Source organism: Nesoenas mayeri (genome assembly GCF_963082525.1).
Source record: "Nesoenas mayeri genome assembly, chromosome: Z".
Lineage (NCBI taxonomy): Eukaryota > Metazoa > Chordata > Aves > Columbiformes > Columbidae > Nesoenas > Nesoenas mayeri.
Window position 1 is genome coordinate 46968266 of NC_137542.1, and position 18930 is coordinate 46987195.

Genomic DNA, 18930 nt, shown 5'->3' on the forward strand with positions numbered 1-18930 from the left:
TCATAGACTGAGCTTAATTAAAAAACATAGGTTTAACAAAAATGAGCTTGCCAAAATCTATCAACTTTGATCCTTTTCCATGTCAGAAAATATGAAAATGTAAAGGACAAAGAAAGCTTGAGCTTAAGAGCAGTTGGAGGCGGTTGTGTTTCATCCACCTCAATAGACAGGCAAAACACTGTAATGATGAGTCCGCCCTTTATTTACAGTATACATAATTTGTGACAGTGGTTTTTACAACTGTAAAAATTGCACTTAATAAATATGAGAAGATACAGGTTTTCTTGATTACTTAAACCTAAATGTTTATTCAAGCTTTCATGAGAAGTTTGTTTTAATTTAAACAGAGCTAGGGCTGCTGAATGGATGCCATTTTTTTGATGTGGACTCAGTACACATGAAACAAGTTTTAATAACATCCACACTTATTTAACCGGTAAATGTATTCTGCAGAGGCTTTGCTTCAGCATGGTTTGCCTACTGCAATCAGAATGAAACTGAAGTCAACTTTTCATAGGTAGATTGTCTTTAATTTGTATTTAGACTGTACCCCTCATTTAATGTAATAAAATGACTGCTGGCTTTAATTAAAAAAAATTAGAAGAAACGTGTATAAATATTGCTGTTGTAGCTCAGAGCCATGCAGTATTACTTGTATTTTCCCTTTTGGTGTTGATGTTATATAGAAGTTGGAGACACTAACACATTGTAGATATTTCTGCTGAGAAGGAGAAAGGAAAAAGATAGGCTTGAAATAGCCTGCAAGATGGCACAGAGCCAATGCACTGAAAAATGGCAAACGTCACATTTAACAGCTGGACGCAGAAATATTTCTCTTTAATTTGGAAGGAGAAAATTTTTTTCACAGCAGGGCACTCTCAAAAGAGCAGAACATCAAAGAGGGTGGGTCTCCCCAGTCAAATATCATCTGGCTCTAGTGATGGAGCAAAATGAATGAACTGTCAGGACTTTTTTCCAGTGTGTATGTTTTTGCCAAGTGAAAAGTAAAAGGTTCAGTGGCTTGTTCTGATCACAGACCAAATCCTGATAATGGAAAGCTGATTCCCTAAAGTCTTCCTCTGATCAGCTGACAGGCAATGTCTGAAGAAGACCCCCGATTGATTGATGGTCTACTTCATATTGATGGCCCCTGCCACCCTTAGAGATAAGTGAGATATGCCAAATGTTTAACAGCTCCAGAGGGCTCCTGTGATTGTGACTCAGGCAATGTTCTAATCTAATGTTATAATCCTCACAGAAACAAACTTTCTTCCAAAGAAACTTAACGTGATACTTACCAACACCAGATCTGTACTCTGGCAAGAAAAAAATGCATTTCACATTCTCCACCATGTGTCCACTAGCAACACTAGCACTAGTCCCTAATGCACGCTTTTCTTCTGCTTCTTGACTCTGGTTTCAGCTCTGAAGCAGCTGCAAACTAACCATCACCATAGTGTTTTTCTGACAATCATATAATCTAACAAATTTGAAGGAATAATACAGCACAGGCATTTTTTCAATATAAAAACATGGCGACACAGTTTGTACAGCTATTACTCATTTGTTTTATGAGGAATCTTAAGCATAGTTTATCATATACTTTATTACTTGACCTTTTAATCATCATCTGGGGAATTTAGCATTCCAGACATTCAAAAATATTCCAAACTAAAAATATCAGTCTGCCTCATTATTTAAAACTCACAAAGGAATTAAGTATATTTTCTAAAATATGTCATTTTTACTGAAATTCTTAATTTATAGTGGGCCTTAATGAGATGTTTAAAAAAGAATTGAAAGAATTATTTGTGGAGTCTGTACTGTAGTAACAAATGGGTGCTCTGCTTAGATAGATGTTCTACACATACACTGTAAATACAGTCCGTACCCTTATTTACTTACAAACTCACAGTGAACATAAACCAACGGTACACACACACACACACACAAGATTTAAAAAAAAACAAAAACAAAAACAAAAGCATATATATATATATCCTTGAATCCCTGTTTTCTGCAGCCAGGGGATCAAGGCACAGAGTTTGAGTACTTGCTGTAAGTCATGTGACAAGCCTTTTTCAGAGCAGGACCTGAGTGGAGCATCTGGAGAGCAATTCCAGTGTCTGAGCAGAAGTGCTTAATGACATTAAAATTCTGGAAAGCATCTAAGACATACAAACAGGGCTTACCAGTAAGGCACAGGACTGAGGGAGGTGATTCTGCCTTCTTGAGGAGTCACTGGAGGCTCAGTGGGATACTCAGGCCTATCAGAAACACTAGTGGAAACAAGTTCAGACACCTGAATATACCACTTTGCTCACTAGTCCAGTGCCAAACCCTTACAACAGACATCAATGCTTTTGTCAAAACAAAGTAATGTTCTTGACATTGTTTGAAAGTGAGGTTACTTGTGGGCCTGCTTTCATTTCAGAGAGGGTTTTTTTTTCACGTATAACTCCTTTCTGAATTCCAGTGTTGTGTGGTGGTTTTTTGTTGTTGTTGTTTTTTTTTGTTGTTGTGTTTGTTTGTTTGTTTTTCTTTTATATAGAATGCTAATGAACTCTGAGTCAGGAAATTCAAAGTAAAGATGGTGGAGGTCATAACTATCTTGTGAGTTGATGAAATGATCTCCAGAGACCCCTTCCAGCCTCAGTGATTCCATGAGTCCCTGAAGAGCCCCTGACTTCAAATGAGGCCGTAGCCTCTCATGGTATATGCAAAGGAAACAGAAGAATTCCATGTCCTAAGGCAAAAAGTCTTCCTTAGAAAGTTAGAGAAAATCATTTACTTGTCTAAAAAGGCATGTGGGGTTCCAAAGTGTCCAAGTAAGTAGGAAACTGAATTGCATTGACTTCAGTGGCAGTTTTAAGTCTAACTTGCTAGAGGATTTTTACCTGCTTTGCTACAGAATTGAGAGTGTCTCTAGGAGCACTGTGCTTGAGAAATACCTTTCTAAACTGATTCTTAAAATGCTTAGGGGGATATGGTACTGGATCTTTAAAAAATCCTGAAGATAAAGAAAGAGAAATCTCAAACTCTTCAAAGTGAAAACAAACAAAATGCCTAATCTATCAGGCTTGATTTACAGAATGGTAGTTGTGCCATATATTCTATGTGCCCTACATTAATATGTCTGAAAGTATCACTAAGTGTTCAGGCTGGGATTTGTAAGTCTAAAATCTGCTGCCTTCCTGAAAATGCTAATCCACACATAGACACAGTTTCATGCACAAGGGTCCATAAACACAGTTTGGAACCATACTTTGAAAAGGTACTCAACAGAAATCACAGGAGTGAGGGATCAGAGCCACGAAGATGATGAAGGCAGTGAAGCATCTCCCTTATGAGGAAAGGCTGAGGGAGCTGGGTCTCTTTAGCTTGTTTATAAATATGGAAAGGGTGAGTGTCATGGGGCTTGAGCCAGGCTCTTCTTGGTGACAGCCAATTATAAGACAAAGGGCAATGGGTACAAACTGGAACACAGGAGGTTCCACCTAAATATGAGAAGAAACTTTTTTACAATGAGGGTGACAGAGCACTGGAACAGGCTGCCCAGGGAGGTTGTGGAGTCTCCTTCTCTGGAGACATTCAAAACCTGCTCGGACACATTCCTGTGTAACCTCATCTAGGTGTTCCTGCTCCGGTGTGGGGGTTGGACTGGATGATCTTTTGATGTCTCTTAAAATCCCTAACATTCTGTGTTTCTGTGATTCTGTGATCAGAACTGTTCTCTCCTTGTACCATCAGCTTCCTCTTGGTCAGTAGCAAGGTATGCCCCAAGTTACATGTGAACAGCAGACATTCTTTGCTCTTTCTGCAATTTCTTTCCTTCTCACACTTTAGAAACATGGCGATTTGGAATTATTTCCATTCATAAGGGCCTTTTGGTCCTGAGTGATTTCTCTAAGGTCACTGACTTAACAGTAAGTCACCTTAGGAGGTATGTGCCCCCACACTTGTTTCAGCTGCATTGCCTAGCTTGATTCTGAGTGATGAAATTTGCCAAAACTTGTTTTTGTACATGCTGCTTTGGAGTGTTGTCCTCTGTCACATTATGTTTGTGGTTAGATATTTTGCCCTTTTAATTCTTTGTCCAACCGGATGGGTGTATTGACTAAATGGAAACAGGCTGAAAGAACGTTTCAACTGAATGGCAGGGGACTCTTCGGGAATATTTGGTTGCTCGTAGAAGAATGAAAAAATATGAAACAAACACTTTTAATTTGACTTTGTAAAGTCTAAAGATTCTGAGAAGCTGAAAGAAAACGCCCAAAGCTCTGTTATTTCCTTGCAAAGGAACGAGTCATGTTTACAGATGCACTAAGGGCAACAAAGAACATCATAACTGTCTTGATTCTCTAGCTTGGAATATCGTCTTAGAAGCTTTACTACTGAGTAAGTTCAGCGAGTTATTCTAGGTGAGTGAGGGTTTTCAATATCAGGCCCTTCTTGTAGATCCCTGCCCAATATGTGTACTGAGATATGCGTCTACCAGCCAGCTGTCGTGAGAGTCTGCTGTTTGGGTTATTTCAGCTTTGATAATTTGCCTCCCCATTTCTAAACCATCTTTTCCTTTTTAATCTGTTTTTTTTCATGGTCTCTTTGGATACTGACCCTAGATTGGCAACACTTTTTCTCTTTGTGCTCTATGTCCTGCATAAATGAGACTGCAGAGAACAACTTCAGTCTCTTGCCTCCCCACAGCCTTCTGCTGCCAACACTGCATGGGAGCACCGTGCAGTGAGCTGGGTAGAAATGTGAATGCCAAGTAAAAATGTCTCCATCGCAGAATGACCTGTGGCTGGAGTGCCACTGCTTTTTCTGTCCTGTCATTTGACCTGCCAGGGGAGTGCAAAAGCACACACTGAGGAGGCCATGTTATGTCAGTGGATACTGCAAGAGCACCAGTCCGTTATGGACCTCTTTGCATCTGTGCAAGTTTCCAACTTCATGTGTGTATTTTTTCTGCTCTGTGTCTTCTCCTCTTTGCCCTGTTGTTGAGTAACACTGGTTTGTGTTACATGTAATTCTTCCCTACTCGAGGACCTCCATGGACTAGTGTTTAAACAAACCATTGAGACTTGACTTAAAAAAAATAATGTAATGAAGTCCACATAACCAGCAGGGCACTGTTCTCGTGACACTTTCTGGAATAAGGCCCCAATCCTCCGACTGCTTACACAGATGCTTGATTTCACACACGAGTAGTCCCATTGAGATCAATGGGACTACAACATGTGTGTAAGTGTTTGCTGGACTGGGGTCTAAGTGAGAGATGAAGCCTTTCACCTAGCACAGACAGTTCAAAACAATGTTTATAGTTTTGTCTGCTATAATCCTTTGAGAAACATTAAAACTAAATAGCTTTTAATATTAGTTGGCAAGTAGTCTCTTTTATAAAATTTGCTAGATGATGCCTGCTAGATTAAAGAAAAGAAACATTAAGCAGATATTATAAGATGTATAACCTTTATCAGATATGGATAATTGCAGAAAATTGCTTTGAATAGTGTAAGCAGTTAAAGACCATTGATTGTCAGGATAGATTTCTGCACATTTTCACAGAGGTGTTGCATCCTAGGGTAATTGTTGCCAACAAATGCTCAAAAATGTTTTAGTCTTATTTTAACAAATGAGGCCTCCTGATGTTTCCTTCTTCTTCATTTGTTTCAGATTTCTAATCTTAATAGTTTATAGCAGTTCAGAATGCTTCAGTGCAGTTAAAAACATTTGGAAATCTTATGCTAACCAAAGTATAAAGAAATTTACACCATTTTACATGTAATACAAACAAAGCCAAAGCAAAAATCATCCTCTAAATGAACTGTTGCATTTTCGACATGGCAACAAAATGTCATCCAGCTATTTAAAAAAACAGAAGCACTTTGAAGTAACTAGTTATTGACATAAACTTATTTCACATACCTGTAAAGACTGTACTTACTAGCTTTCACTATCTACACAATAACAAAAACAAATCAGTCTTATCAAGCAAAAGTGGAATATATGAGAAGCATTTATAACTAGTGTATTTCTAAAATAGTGTCCATACAGAAAATAGAGAACATATTGAAATATTTCTGGTTATGAGGTTGCTGACATGTATACTACTATTTTTTCATATAAGTTTTATGTGTATAGTTGATTATTACAGATTCAATAATATTTATTCAGCATCAAAGTTAGAGTTATCACAATGTGATGAATATACATTTATACTGGCTAAGCATAATTTGCCTGTCTACTGTATAGGTAATCTAAAAGATAGTAAGTCATTTACAAAGTATTTCAGTGTTTGAGATACGGTCTTCGTAAAGGATGTGAATATAAAATGTTATTATTATCTATCAACATCAATGTTCCTTTTTAGTTCAGCTCTATTTGGAGACTTTTCCATGCATTGCAGTTTGCTTCTGAGTTTCGTTATATTTCATATTCTCTTTCCTATCGAGAAACTAAGAGTTGTTCTTAAAATGCACACTGAATGGCCTGACTTGGTCACCAAGCTAGTGAATGAAGGACAAAGTTATGATGACTAAGAACATGATTGTTTCTGCACAACTTTCATATTCAGTGTGTAAAAGGGAGAAGATGTATTTTCAGAAGGGCCGTGTTCCTCAAATCAGATGCTCAACTGCTAACATTAAAGATGTTTAAAGTCTAAAAGCATTAATTCTACAAACAGTTGTTATGATCAAATATGAACCAGCTGTAGTTTGATTTTCAGCCTAAACTATGATCCTTAAATGTAATATATTCAGAGAATTTTGTAAGTTTTCTCCTCTCCTTCAGTTCCTGCAGCATCTTCTGAACATTTTAGACTTTCTAGATAATGAAGTCCTTTGGCAGTGTGTTGATTTCAAAGGGAGCTAGACACCAATGTACAACACAGAATGCAATCTAAATGAGTAAGTTATCAAGTCATGTATACAATCCAGTTTGCTTTCAGTTTAACATGATTAAAAAAGCTAACAAATAAATAATGTACACATGCCATAATAGACACTAGAGCCCATTGGCATTTTGCTTAACAGTCACTGCCTTAGGCAAGTCAAATCACTGAATTTTACTGTCAACTTACCTTTATGATTCTCAGAGCTTTTCCAAAAAGTGACTGTTCACTATTTCTTCTGCTTTATGGAAAACCTAACCTTGCTCATCATTTGTTAAGATGGCCCCAGAGCTCTATTCTATTAGTAATGCCACTGGAAAAGAAAGAAACGAAAAGGCAATGTCCTTCAAAGGAAATGAATAGCATAATCAACCCAAAGACGACCATAGCAGACACACAAACCCTGGTCCTTTCTGCCTGTAGTTTTCTTCTCCAAACAGCCACATGTGTAGAGAAACATTACCTGAGTGGTTGAAGAGTTCTGGACTCTGGGGAGGAAACTGGGCTCCAAGATTTAGGATGCATCAAAGATTGTGTATCAGTCAATGGGTTTTGCTTGCTCTGAAAAGGGACATAAGCAGGGAAACAGGGCTGCTCTCTCTAGTGTCAGTTATAGGCTTTATATGTCCAGTCTCAGAATGTAATCTTCCATAATTGCACACCTTTTACAGCCTGTCAGCTAAGTAATCAGGCTTATAAACATTGCTCTTTTTGGCATTGTTTTCAACTTCTGTTTAGGATACAGCCACCTGTAGAGGATACTGTAATGTCATTATGTCAAAAGGAAGGTCTTACAGTAGTGAGATTTGCCCAAGGTAGACATTATTCAGTTCTGATGTCCAAGCCAGCAAGGGAAGAAATTTTTAGTGTTGCTGTGGCTTGCAGGTTTATTCATTATTATAGAAATAATATAACTTGTATGGATGCTACCATATCTGACATGTCAGTCAGTTTCATCAGACATTTACAACCTTTTTCTCTGTATCTCTAGTAGTTTAGATTACATGCATGGTTTTTAAATGCATGGCTGCTGATTTATGAAATATATGTACTCATCAAAAGTACTCCTTGCTATCTTGACTCTTCCCATTGAAGAAGTCCATTTGTGGAAGGAGAAGACTAATGCTGTGTGATTTGAAAACTCTATGACCTTATGCAGGTGAAGTCAGTGAGAACAGCAGTGAACAGCAAAAGGCAAGATTCTCTAGTAATGCTAAGAAATAATTCTTGCATATTTTGTGCTTTTCTTCACATCTCCTTAATGTATTGCAACACAAAATGATTTTCTGATTGTTACTTTTGCCATACCTATGTACATGCAAAGAAAAATCCCACTTTCAGGACCAGTCACTTAAATTGTATGCTAATACCTTTTTTGATTTGACTAAACTGAAAAACAAAGTGCAGGCAGAATTTCTAAAGACAAAGTCCTTTAGCAGGCCATAGAGAACAAGGGAAAACAGCTAGAAAGGAAAGAACTCCAACAAACTAACCACTTTTTCTCTCCTTGTCTCTTCTGTGAAATTGTTTTTCATTGCTTCACAGCTTGGCTTTCTCTGCAACAGTGCTGTTACATTTAGGCTCCTTTGTTCTGAAATTCTCTAGCATCTGGAACAACAGTCTTTAGCTTTGGAATTACATTTGTCCTCATCTATCGAAGTGAGCAATACTGACCATGTTGGTACTGAAGTAACCAAGAGTTGAAAAGGCTCCTTAGTGCTCTGCTTTATCTATTAATACTACTTAAGTCTTACACACTCCTACCTATACTTGGTATATTGCCAGAGTAACAGATGTTCCAGCAACTGCTGTTTATTTTACTTAGTAATGGTCGTTTGTAGGTTTTAAAGTATCACTTACATGAGATACTGTGTGCTTGAAAGTTATATTATTATTGCTACTATGTGTTTTTAGTATCGTCGTCACTATACATTTCGGTATCTACAGCCTCCAAATAATTATCAATAACCAATCCAACAAGTCATAAATCCTGTCCTTCATATTTAATTTATATTTGGATGCCATTACAAGATGAACTTGACCCGTATCAGTACCCTGGCATCCTACATGCTTTTTCCCCTGTTTCCCAGTTGGAATGCATGTGTAGGTTATGAGGAATATCAGTGTCACCCTGTAAGAAGTTACATTATATACTTCATACCTTTCTGTATTTATGTCTTGATTACTGAGTAAACTGGTGTTTGTAAGGAAAGTAATATAAAAAATGGAAGAGAGAAGACTTGAATTTTGCTGGTTACACTTTAGACTTACTTTACTGGAAAACGAAGCTGTTTCTGTGGTATTCTGAAGTCAAAGGACAAAAATTCATAGAATAGTAATATGCTCCACATTCTGATTCTCCTGATATGTAACACAGCAGTAAGCTACCCATAAATAGCCAAGCACCTATTAAGAAGTTAATTGATTACATGGGAATTGCTAAGGAGGAACACAAGGCATGTCAAATGAGAAGGTAACTGCAGTCCTCTTTTATCAGACTCTGGTGTCTGCCAGTAGTCTGGTGCATTCCTCGAAACTGGAACAGACCATAAAAAAGAAACGTTAAAGCTTTGAAACATTTAAAGCAAAAGCATAAATCCCTTAAAACTCAGCAAAAACAACAGTTAACAAGTACTTTGGGTCAGAAGAGGGAAAAGATTCAGCAAGCAGTTTAGGTAATTCTTCCAAGTGTAATAGAAGTAGAAAAATGAAATGGTTAATTTTGTTTCCACCACTTAGATCAATGACTGTTGTGAGATACAGAAAAAAATAAAATAAATGTATTCTCCTTAGGGAGCTGGAGAAGTGGTATTTACTTCTCCGTGAGGTTCTTGCAATGCATTACGTCATACCAGTGTAGATGGATGTAGTTACTTAGTGAGGTAGTCACAGATTTTCAGTAACATCAGTTTACTACAGGATTCTGCAGTAGTTTTTTAATAGAATTTTAAAATACTTTTTGCATGTGTAATACAGATGTAGGTGAATATGTATACCTATACAGTTTGCTGTAATGTCTGGGTCCACAACTTGTGCTACAGGTTTGCTTTTCTTCTGTTATGGCAGGTCATGGTTTGCTCCCTCATCGTGGTGTCTTCAGGTAATTACATAGTGGTTGCCAGATTTAGGCAATTGTAAAATGAATAAGAACTGGTTCACAATGGTAATATGAATATTAACCATATCAGTTATGTTTTTTCAGGTTTTAACCTGTATTATGCAATTCGACAAATTAACAGGTACAACACACTGTTGCTATTTCTCTTTTAACGTTACAGTTTCTGCTCCTTTACAGTTAGTTTTCATTCCTGTAAGAACAGGGCTAAGAATGCTGTGGGATGGATTCTGACTGTGCAGTTTTATTTACAATATCAGTAATATCTCCCTAAGAATGGAGAGCGGAGTGTCACTGGTGCATCAGTACTTACTTGCAAGGATAAAGCATTTGGAAATACTTAGTCTTTCTTGTAGAGCAGTTCTTCCTACTCCAGGCCACAGCCTGAGAAAGCTCCAGCCTTGCATTTTCGTTGCAGATTTTAATTTCTCATGTCAACTCATGACTGTCCATATACACAAAGTTCTAAGTAGATCCCTATGTGTCCAGATATGGCTGTCAGTACTGATTACGGCAGTCTACTTGGTCTTTCATGTCTCATATCATCTGGAGATTAGGAAGCTATCAGCTCTTTATTTATAGGAGTTGTTTTGCCTCACGTTAAGCCATATATTGTGATTTTGGTAAGCACCACGCAAATGAATAGATAATAAATACTGTGCTGAGACTGTCTGGATAGATATTGCCAAAATGGCCCCAGCCAAGGACTGTTAGTCATTAATTTTCCTTTCTCTTCCTTTTTGTAGGTTGATTTCCTGTAAAACTCTTCCATTTCCATTACATATTTTTATTGTTTTTAACATATTTGCTCATATATTCAAGACACATTAGCATGTTTACATGAGAATGGATCTTTGCTAAAAATCAACAAGTTACCAGATAAATGAAATCCTTAATACTGGAGTATTTGTTTGTCTCTGAGGACTCCTGATTTTTCCGTCTTTATTCCACCAATCAGCACTTATTTGGGTAACATCTTACTTCTCCAACCCATGAGCATCTGGCCATGTCAGATCTGGTCCTTGTCACAGGCACTCAGGAACAAATGATAAGGATCTCTGTAGACATTTCATTTCCCAGTATCTCATGTTCTAGCATTGGATGTACTTCTTCTGATTACTCCTGGTCCCTTCTTGTGAAAAGCAAAAACAGGGCTGGCTCCTGAATTTGAGTCTCTTGGTGGTGGAGTAAAGAACTAGCTTCTGGTGCCTGTGTATGTTTTTAAGTGCATTGTCAGAATCACCCTTTTAATAAAACAGAAATATTGAATATAGTTACATAATTTTGGATATTATCTTGGCAAGAATGCTAATTTGCTTTCTCCAGAAATGTTAAATTCAACATAATAAATCTACTTCCTCTTTGACTAGCAGAATTAGTACTTTCAAGAAGACGTCTATTTATGTTCCTACAATTTCAAAAGAGATAACATTTTTGGGCTGGCATTAAATCAGGTGGCATCTGTGAAGGGACAAAAGATCTGAAGATCGAGTTTGCTTCAGATAAACATAATTCTTCAGATCCATTAACAAAGTAGTTTCGTAACAGGTAAATATCTTGTGAGACCATGTCCTTTTAGTAGGATTGACACTTGCAAGATAACATTTTTTAAGCAGTCCAAAGGACAGGTGTGCATGAAGCATGTATATTTTGGTTTCAGAGCCTCCAGAGCAATTTTATTCTTCAACTTCAGAGGGATCGTCCAGTGCTGAAAAGACTGGAGTCCTTTTTTTTTTTTTTTAATCACCATAACTAGCTCTCATGTCCTTAGCAGGGATGTCATGTTCAGGAAAACCATGATTCCCTCAGGACTGATTACTCATTTACTACAAAAAATTGTATGTCTCAAGGGAGATTCTAAAGGCATCTTCAAGCGTCTTTTTCCTTCTAGCCAGATTTGTTTTGGTATTATGAATCCTACAAACCTCTGATGTATTGTGAGGTTGCTGAAGTACATGCTTTTGCTGCAACTAAGATATGAAGTAAGAGATACTTGTTTAGGGACTGCTGCTGCCCCTTGCTCAGATGTTCCCGCCATTTCAATGCAGGCTTTACATCCAGATTTTCTTGTTTATCTGGCAGTTCATTATTTAAGGCCACCCTGTCAAAATAGGTTAAATATTCTTTGGGAAACATGGTCACAACTTTGAGACACCACAAATATGTTTAATACAGAAAGATTGGCCTGATAAAAGAAACATGACAAACTTGCATCCCCCAAAATGCTTTCCTGCTGTTCCATGTAGATTGCTAAGAGCATCAGTACATAATGACAAAACTCATGTAAATAAATTCCTGGAAAAGACTTAGAGAGACACCAGCAAAGCAGTGAAAATGATTGCTGATGACTTGTTCTAACTACTTGACCTTGTGACATCTCCCCCAGATATATGATCAAGATGGGACACTGCAGCACTTTATTGATGGTGGAGAACCCAGTAAGTCAAGCTGGATGAGGTATATCCGATGCGCAAGGCACTGCGGGGAACAGAATTTAACGGTGGTTCAGTACAGGTAAAGTCTGTTTTGATTTACTGAATGCGACCAATGTAAATATTTTTAGTGAAAAAGTCAGACCAGAACTGTCACGAGTGCTATTGCATTTGATTACAAAGGCAGTAGCAGGGCTTTCGTGAGTGTGCTCCTTCAGGGATTGCTGCAGAGTGTAGTGGGGATGGGTTTAATTTTGGTGGCCTTGAGCTGGGGCTGTACAAGTGACTGTGCTAGACCTGGAGCTCCTGGGAACAAGCGTAACCTCTGTCACCCGTGTGACCACCACACTGCACAGACCCCCCTGCGTGTTTTCAAATGGCCTGATCAGTAGCCAGCCAACACAAGCAATCCTCCACCCTTAATAAAGATGCATGTGCTAGAGAAAGGGGGAAAAAGGCAGGAGGGGTGTTTTGAACCCCTAGGCTTTCTGAGAGTCAGTCATGAGTCAGGTACACAACTAAAACTGATACACTGAGTGCACCTGCCAGGCCAGATTGCCAGTGCCTGTGCCTCCTGTGTTTCTGGCTAGAGAAGGTCAAAATGTGAAGAAAAATGTAAAGAGGTTATGGTGCTTTTTGCTTTGTACGTGCAAACAGATGCAGAAAATCCAGATAATGCATAGCATAAATATATGATCTCAGCTATAAACAAACCTTTTGCCTCAGAATCAGAAGCAACTGCTTGACCTTATTAAACGTGGTAGGAAGCACATCCAAAGATGCCCTGGGCTTGCCGGTCACAGTGAGCAATCCCAATTTTTGGTAGTTTCTTTAGAGAGTGGAGTTTCCTTTCTTCAGAAAGAATTTTAAACTTATTTAAAATACTTTTAAAATTAAAAGTAAAACATACAAAAGCAAGCTAAAATGAAATATATATAAAGTTTGATTATTCCATAGGGTTCCAATTTAACAATGGTAAAATTGTTCAATTGCATTTTCAGCTTTTTTATTCTCTGGCCAGTTGACTAAATAATGCTGCAGTTAAAAAATAACAATCCTATTTATACATTACAAATCTTTTATTAGACCCTTAAATATCTGATATCTATAGCTACAATCCCATTGCATTTTAAATAAACACACTGGATAATGATTGCTGTGTTGAAAGAGTATTTTTGCATGCATCTAGTGAACTATTCCTTAGTGTGGTGATGTGTGCGCACACATATATATAAATAAGAAAAAAAAATACATATGCATACATATATATAGATGACAAAACAAAATGAAAAGTGAGCATGAGAAAGTCATTATACATCTGTCAATATTAAGTGGATTTTACAACTCTCCTTTCATGATGGAGTTTTTACTTAGAGTTCCCTCTGTTGATCTGTTTTCGATTACTTCAGATCTTTATAAAATGAACTACAAAAACACAATTTAAAAAACTGGCATCCATCACCAGTGACTGCATCCAAGTGTAAGAAAATAGAAAAGTTGGACACAAAAAACCGGCCTAATTTTTATTGTACATGGACGTCCTCCTCACAGAAAGTCAGCTGGTTTAAATTCATTCTGTTATGATTTGTAATATCTAAATGGAATTTTCTTCAAAGTGCTCTTGATTGATTGACCCTTAGCTGAACGTTTTGTTTTTATTTTGAGGCTGACAATAATGTTTGTTGGCATGTGTTCTGCTTCAACTGCGTTGGGACGCCATGAAGCTATCTTTATGAGTCATCCAACCACAATACTAAATACATGTCAGCAAAGGAAATATTATCCGAAAAGGGAAAAATCCCTTTGATGTACTTCAGCATGCAGAGATTTCTGCAAGTTTTGGAAGCTCTGCACGCTTGTAAGGGACGGTGTACGCTTACACTTTTTTTTTTTCCCCTGCCTACTCCAAGCCTCATAGACCACCCATTGCTCAAAAACAGTTCTGCTCTTTCAGCGGCAAAGTGTGTCATTTGGTTTTAGCACATTCATTTGCCGGGCTGCTGTGTTTATGTTAGGGGAAGCCAAACTGAGAGATGAAATGTTACAAGGGTGAATTACAAAGTAGACTCAATTTTTCTCAGGTTAGGAGATGCTGGTAATTTATAGCATGGCTCTGCCTTCCATTTTTGCGTAACAGTGGAAAGAATTAAAGAAATAACAAAGAAAGAGAGGGAGAAGAGGAGAGGAAGAGGAGGAGGGAAGAAGAAGGGGAGACACAAAGCGGAGAGTTTTTGTCAGATGTTCATAGAAGAGTATCTTAGAGTTCTGCTTAGCTAGCAGTGCCCTCCTGAGACAGGGTGGCAGTAAGTGAGGAAAATAACAAGATAAATGAAATTTTTGCAGCTGCTAGTAAAATATTGAGAATCTGCACTTTTTTATTGATCTTTATGATCCTGTTGCCAAGAGCCACTTTGCGGTGACAAAATGTGTTGACAAGTGCATATCTCACTGCCATGAAAAATGTGGTAAAAGATTCTCCTTATGTCTGCAGTGTTATACAAGGAACAAATTGCATCGCTACAGCCAATTCTTTATAGAAAGTCTAAATTTAAGGCCTACCAACCCCAAACATTTTTATCTTGAACTTCAGGCTAACGTTTGTAGCAATTCTTCACTCAGAAAACTGGTTGAGGCCTAACATTTTTTTTGGTCTATAGACGTTTTTCTGCCTTACATAAGCTGTTATAAAAAATGGTCATTTCTTGGTACTTTGACTGTATCATTTTGGTATGTAATCCTTCAGCGAGAGCAGAGTGTTCTTCTTGTATATATTGAATTTCTATCCATCTCACGGGAGTGTGTTTAAATGTTCCATGTGAAACCAAAGGGAAAAGCCGCTACAAACTGATAACATTTTTATTTTATCTTGTGCCTGATTTTAATCTTACAGTTTTCCCCCCCTGTAAATCTGCTGATTCTGGAAGTATCACTCTGAAGCTATTCTCATCAGTGCAAGATTAGGATAAGGCCCTTGTTTTTATGGTAGGGACTCCAGGACTTTTCCTTTTTTCCCCCCTCAACTTCCAGTTCAGTGTTCTAGGAATATCCACAGTCTTTTATCACAGAACAATGTGAGATTATTTCAAAATTATAGTAACACCAGTGTACATTTACTGAAGGATCATCAACATTAACCTCATGTTCCATATGAGGGAGAACTTTATGGTTGCTCAGATTAACCAATTTTTTTTGTTTCCCCAAGCCAAAGCCTATTTTACACAACAATCCAAGGTCCCTCTTTTTGGTGGTGTACTGCTACAATGAAAGGTCACGTCATGCTACTTCAAACCTCTTGCTAAAAAAACCTATTAAAATGAAACAACAGTTGCCTATTTAGCCCTGAAATATGTTAACTTTAGCTTAGATGACAAATGCAAAGCTGATTAAATGGCTGAACTTACAGAACTGTGTGCACCGCCCTGATATTTGTACTATGTGAGCAAAATGTAGCATTTCTAAAATCATTTTAAAAAGGACATTGCAAGAATATAACTATCTTTTCATAAAATCTTGGTGCTTGCAGAATCTTAGTGTTTAAAATATGCTACGTATAAAGTGCCTGTAAACTCTTGGTTACCCTGCTACAGGAACAAAGTCCTTCCCTAATGATAGATTTTATTTTAAAATAGTAAGTAAGCAGAAATACTTTCAAAACAACAGATTTCTACTGTAATATTGTCTATGATAAGAGGAGAATGCTTTATTTCCAAATTAGACATTTTTTTTTCTTTTCTTCTTTAATAGGTCAAATATTTTCTACCGGGCTTGCATAGATATCCCCAGGGGCACTGAGCTGTTGGTGTGGTACAATGACAGCTACACATCTTTCTTTGGAATCCCTCTCCAGTGCATTGCACAAGATGAAAATTGTAAGTTCTTTCTTGCATTTCTAGCTGTGTAATCCAGGATTCCTGTTTCACACCTAATCAGATACATTCCTAGAATATTTTAAGACATATTAAATGAAAGCGATCATATATTCAAGGTAAGCTTGTTGTGTACAAAATAAACCCCTGAAGCTGATACACTTAAGCCTTGCAAAATTGTGGTATGGTTACTTAAATAAATTGAGGTGTTTGGAAGTGTGCAGGTATGTGCTGTTAAATATCATATTTCCCAGCATGGCAGCCCCACATAGCTTGGTAGTGCGTAGAATTATTCTTCCTTATAAGTGTCTACTCTTAACTGTTTTCCTTAGCCCCCTCCATTGTTATCAGACCTGTCACAAGACACTGTCTTGCCAAAACAGTAATTCATTACAGGTCCACAAGGCCTCTGTTAGTGATTCTTCATTCTATTACCACTGACCATGTTGAGAAAAGCTTTGTCTGACTGATTGTAGAGATGAGATTCTTGTGGTTAAAAGGTAAAAGCCAACTTCTCTAGACACAAACAAAATATAAGTAGCTTGAAATGACAATGAACCTCTGTTCCATCCTGACCATCTCCACTTCCATCCATTCTTCTACCCCTCCTCAATATTTGGGGTATTTTTTGTTTGGTAGGAATCATAATAAAATGAAGCATGTAATTTACAACACAGACTCCATGCAATCTGGATACCTTTGTCTTTAATGGGAATGGGTGATCCAAGCACACCCTTCAGTTTCACTGTTTGTGTGAGTTGCTCAGTTAGAACTTACATCAAAAACCACTCTTCCATTTTGATGGCTGTGTGTATCTACATCATAGAAGAAACCAAGAATGGATGCCTGATGGACTTCGGTCTAAAGTAACCCTGTAGCTGCCCATGCTTAATCAATTACATATATGATGTATTTTTTTGGTCAAGTACTTGGATACTTAAACAGCAATGCTAGGATGCACTCGTGTTTCATAGCAACTTAAATACTGAACCATGAGCAATAAAACAGCAAGATAGCAGAGATTAAACTGTCAAAAATAAACATCCTCTTTCATCTTGAGTTTTGAAATCTGTTGGGCTTGAGAGAAGTTTAAAAGAAATTTAATTACTGGCAGTAATGTTTGCTGATAAAACTCATGCTCTGCAGTGTACGATATAGAAATATTATTTTTTCTTTCATGAGATGAAGCTTACAAATCCTTCATTTGAAAAGCCAAGCATTATGGCTAAAATCTCTAAATACTGTCACTTGCTATTTTGCTGTGAGAGAAATCAAAGTTTTATCGGAAGAGAGGCTGACATACATAGATGAAATTAATCTCAGAGCATGGAGCCAGCTGCCTGCTGGTATATGATGTAAGTGACACTTAAGCCCTCAGAGTAGACCTTCTGCTTGTCTTCTGCACAGGGGTATTTTCACCCAATATGAACTCTGCCTATATTCCTTAGGTCTCTACTATCCTGATCTTGTTGCTTCTGTGGACCTTTATGAACACAATTAACCAAAAAAAAAAAAAGAAGTGATCTGCTTTTTCTATCATGATTTTGGAAGAAAATGAAAGTATATCAATTGACACTTGTACTGAAGAGACACAGAATACATATTATATGTCTGGGAACTTGAAAATAGCCTCATGGATGTAACTCAGAAATCAGGTCCTCAGATACTGCAGAAAAGAATGAGCTAGGGAGGACCTCAAATTAAGTAATTTAAATAGCATGTAATATTATAAAGTTGGAGTCATTATGATTAAGAGAACATATTAGAACACAAGTCTGTGAATTAACTGACAGTATTTAAGATACTACCAAAACACTAGTTTGCATTACATTTTTATTTTATATTAAAGAACGTTAGATGATTCCAGCTCACAACTGAAAATTAATTCTCATATTTACTCTTAGAAATCAATCACCATGACTTACCTAAACAGAACTGCAGTTTCTAATCACCTGTTTAGTAGGTGCTATGTACATACATGTAGATATGTACACACAAACCCTTTGTGATAGTAACCAAATCTGTGAACATATGTAGACATAGGCATACATACAAATTTAATTTAAAAGTCTCCATTAAAATATTATTTCATGAGGCTGAGCATGCCAAAATTAGAAAACACGAGAAAGTACTGGACCTAAATAGCCTAAATTACCCTTCTTTTTGCCTTATGTTTCAATCTTTCATAAGCTGACCCCATTTTTCCATAGGACTCTTACTTCCTTCTGTGCATGATCTAGATGGTACTAAGAGTGAAGCAGCTGTTCAACTTTCTTCTATATGTTTGACCTCCTGCCTTTCTTATCATGTAACATCTAAATTCAGCACTGAATTACTTCTTTGTGAGAACAGTGTATTGCATTTGTTGCTGAGATATCTGAGTGCCTCATAAGCCATAGTTAATTGATGACCATAACACCTTAATGGGACTAGAAACAATTTTTTTCCTATTTTGTAGGTGAGAAATTGATACACAAAATTATCTCTGTCTATACTTTGCGTTGTCTTGTGGTGATCTAACTGCTATTAGCCATAATCATACAAATCATGGTGAAGTCACTGGCTTTGTACCATAGTGGCTTTGTGACTATTTGTGAGATGTAATAGTATAATATTCTTAGT

The 18930-nt window shown here is 37.3% G+C and overlaps 1 protein-coding gene across 1 annotated transcript in view; it reads left to right on the top strand.

The window, feature by feature from the left end:
- Window positions 1–18930, top strand: part of PRDM6 (PR/SET domain 6) — a gene marked incomplete at both ends in the record, with an annotated part of 72368 nt that overhangs the window by 35842 nt on the left and 17596 nt on the right. The window contains 2 exons of the mRNA XM_080362975.1: window positions 12397–12524; window positions 16187–16311. Of these exons, the coding sequence (XP_080219101.1) occupies window positions 12397–12524; window positions 16187–16311 (253 nt within the window). The remainder of the gene's footprint in view (window positions 1–12396; window positions 12525–16186; window positions 16312–18930) is intronic.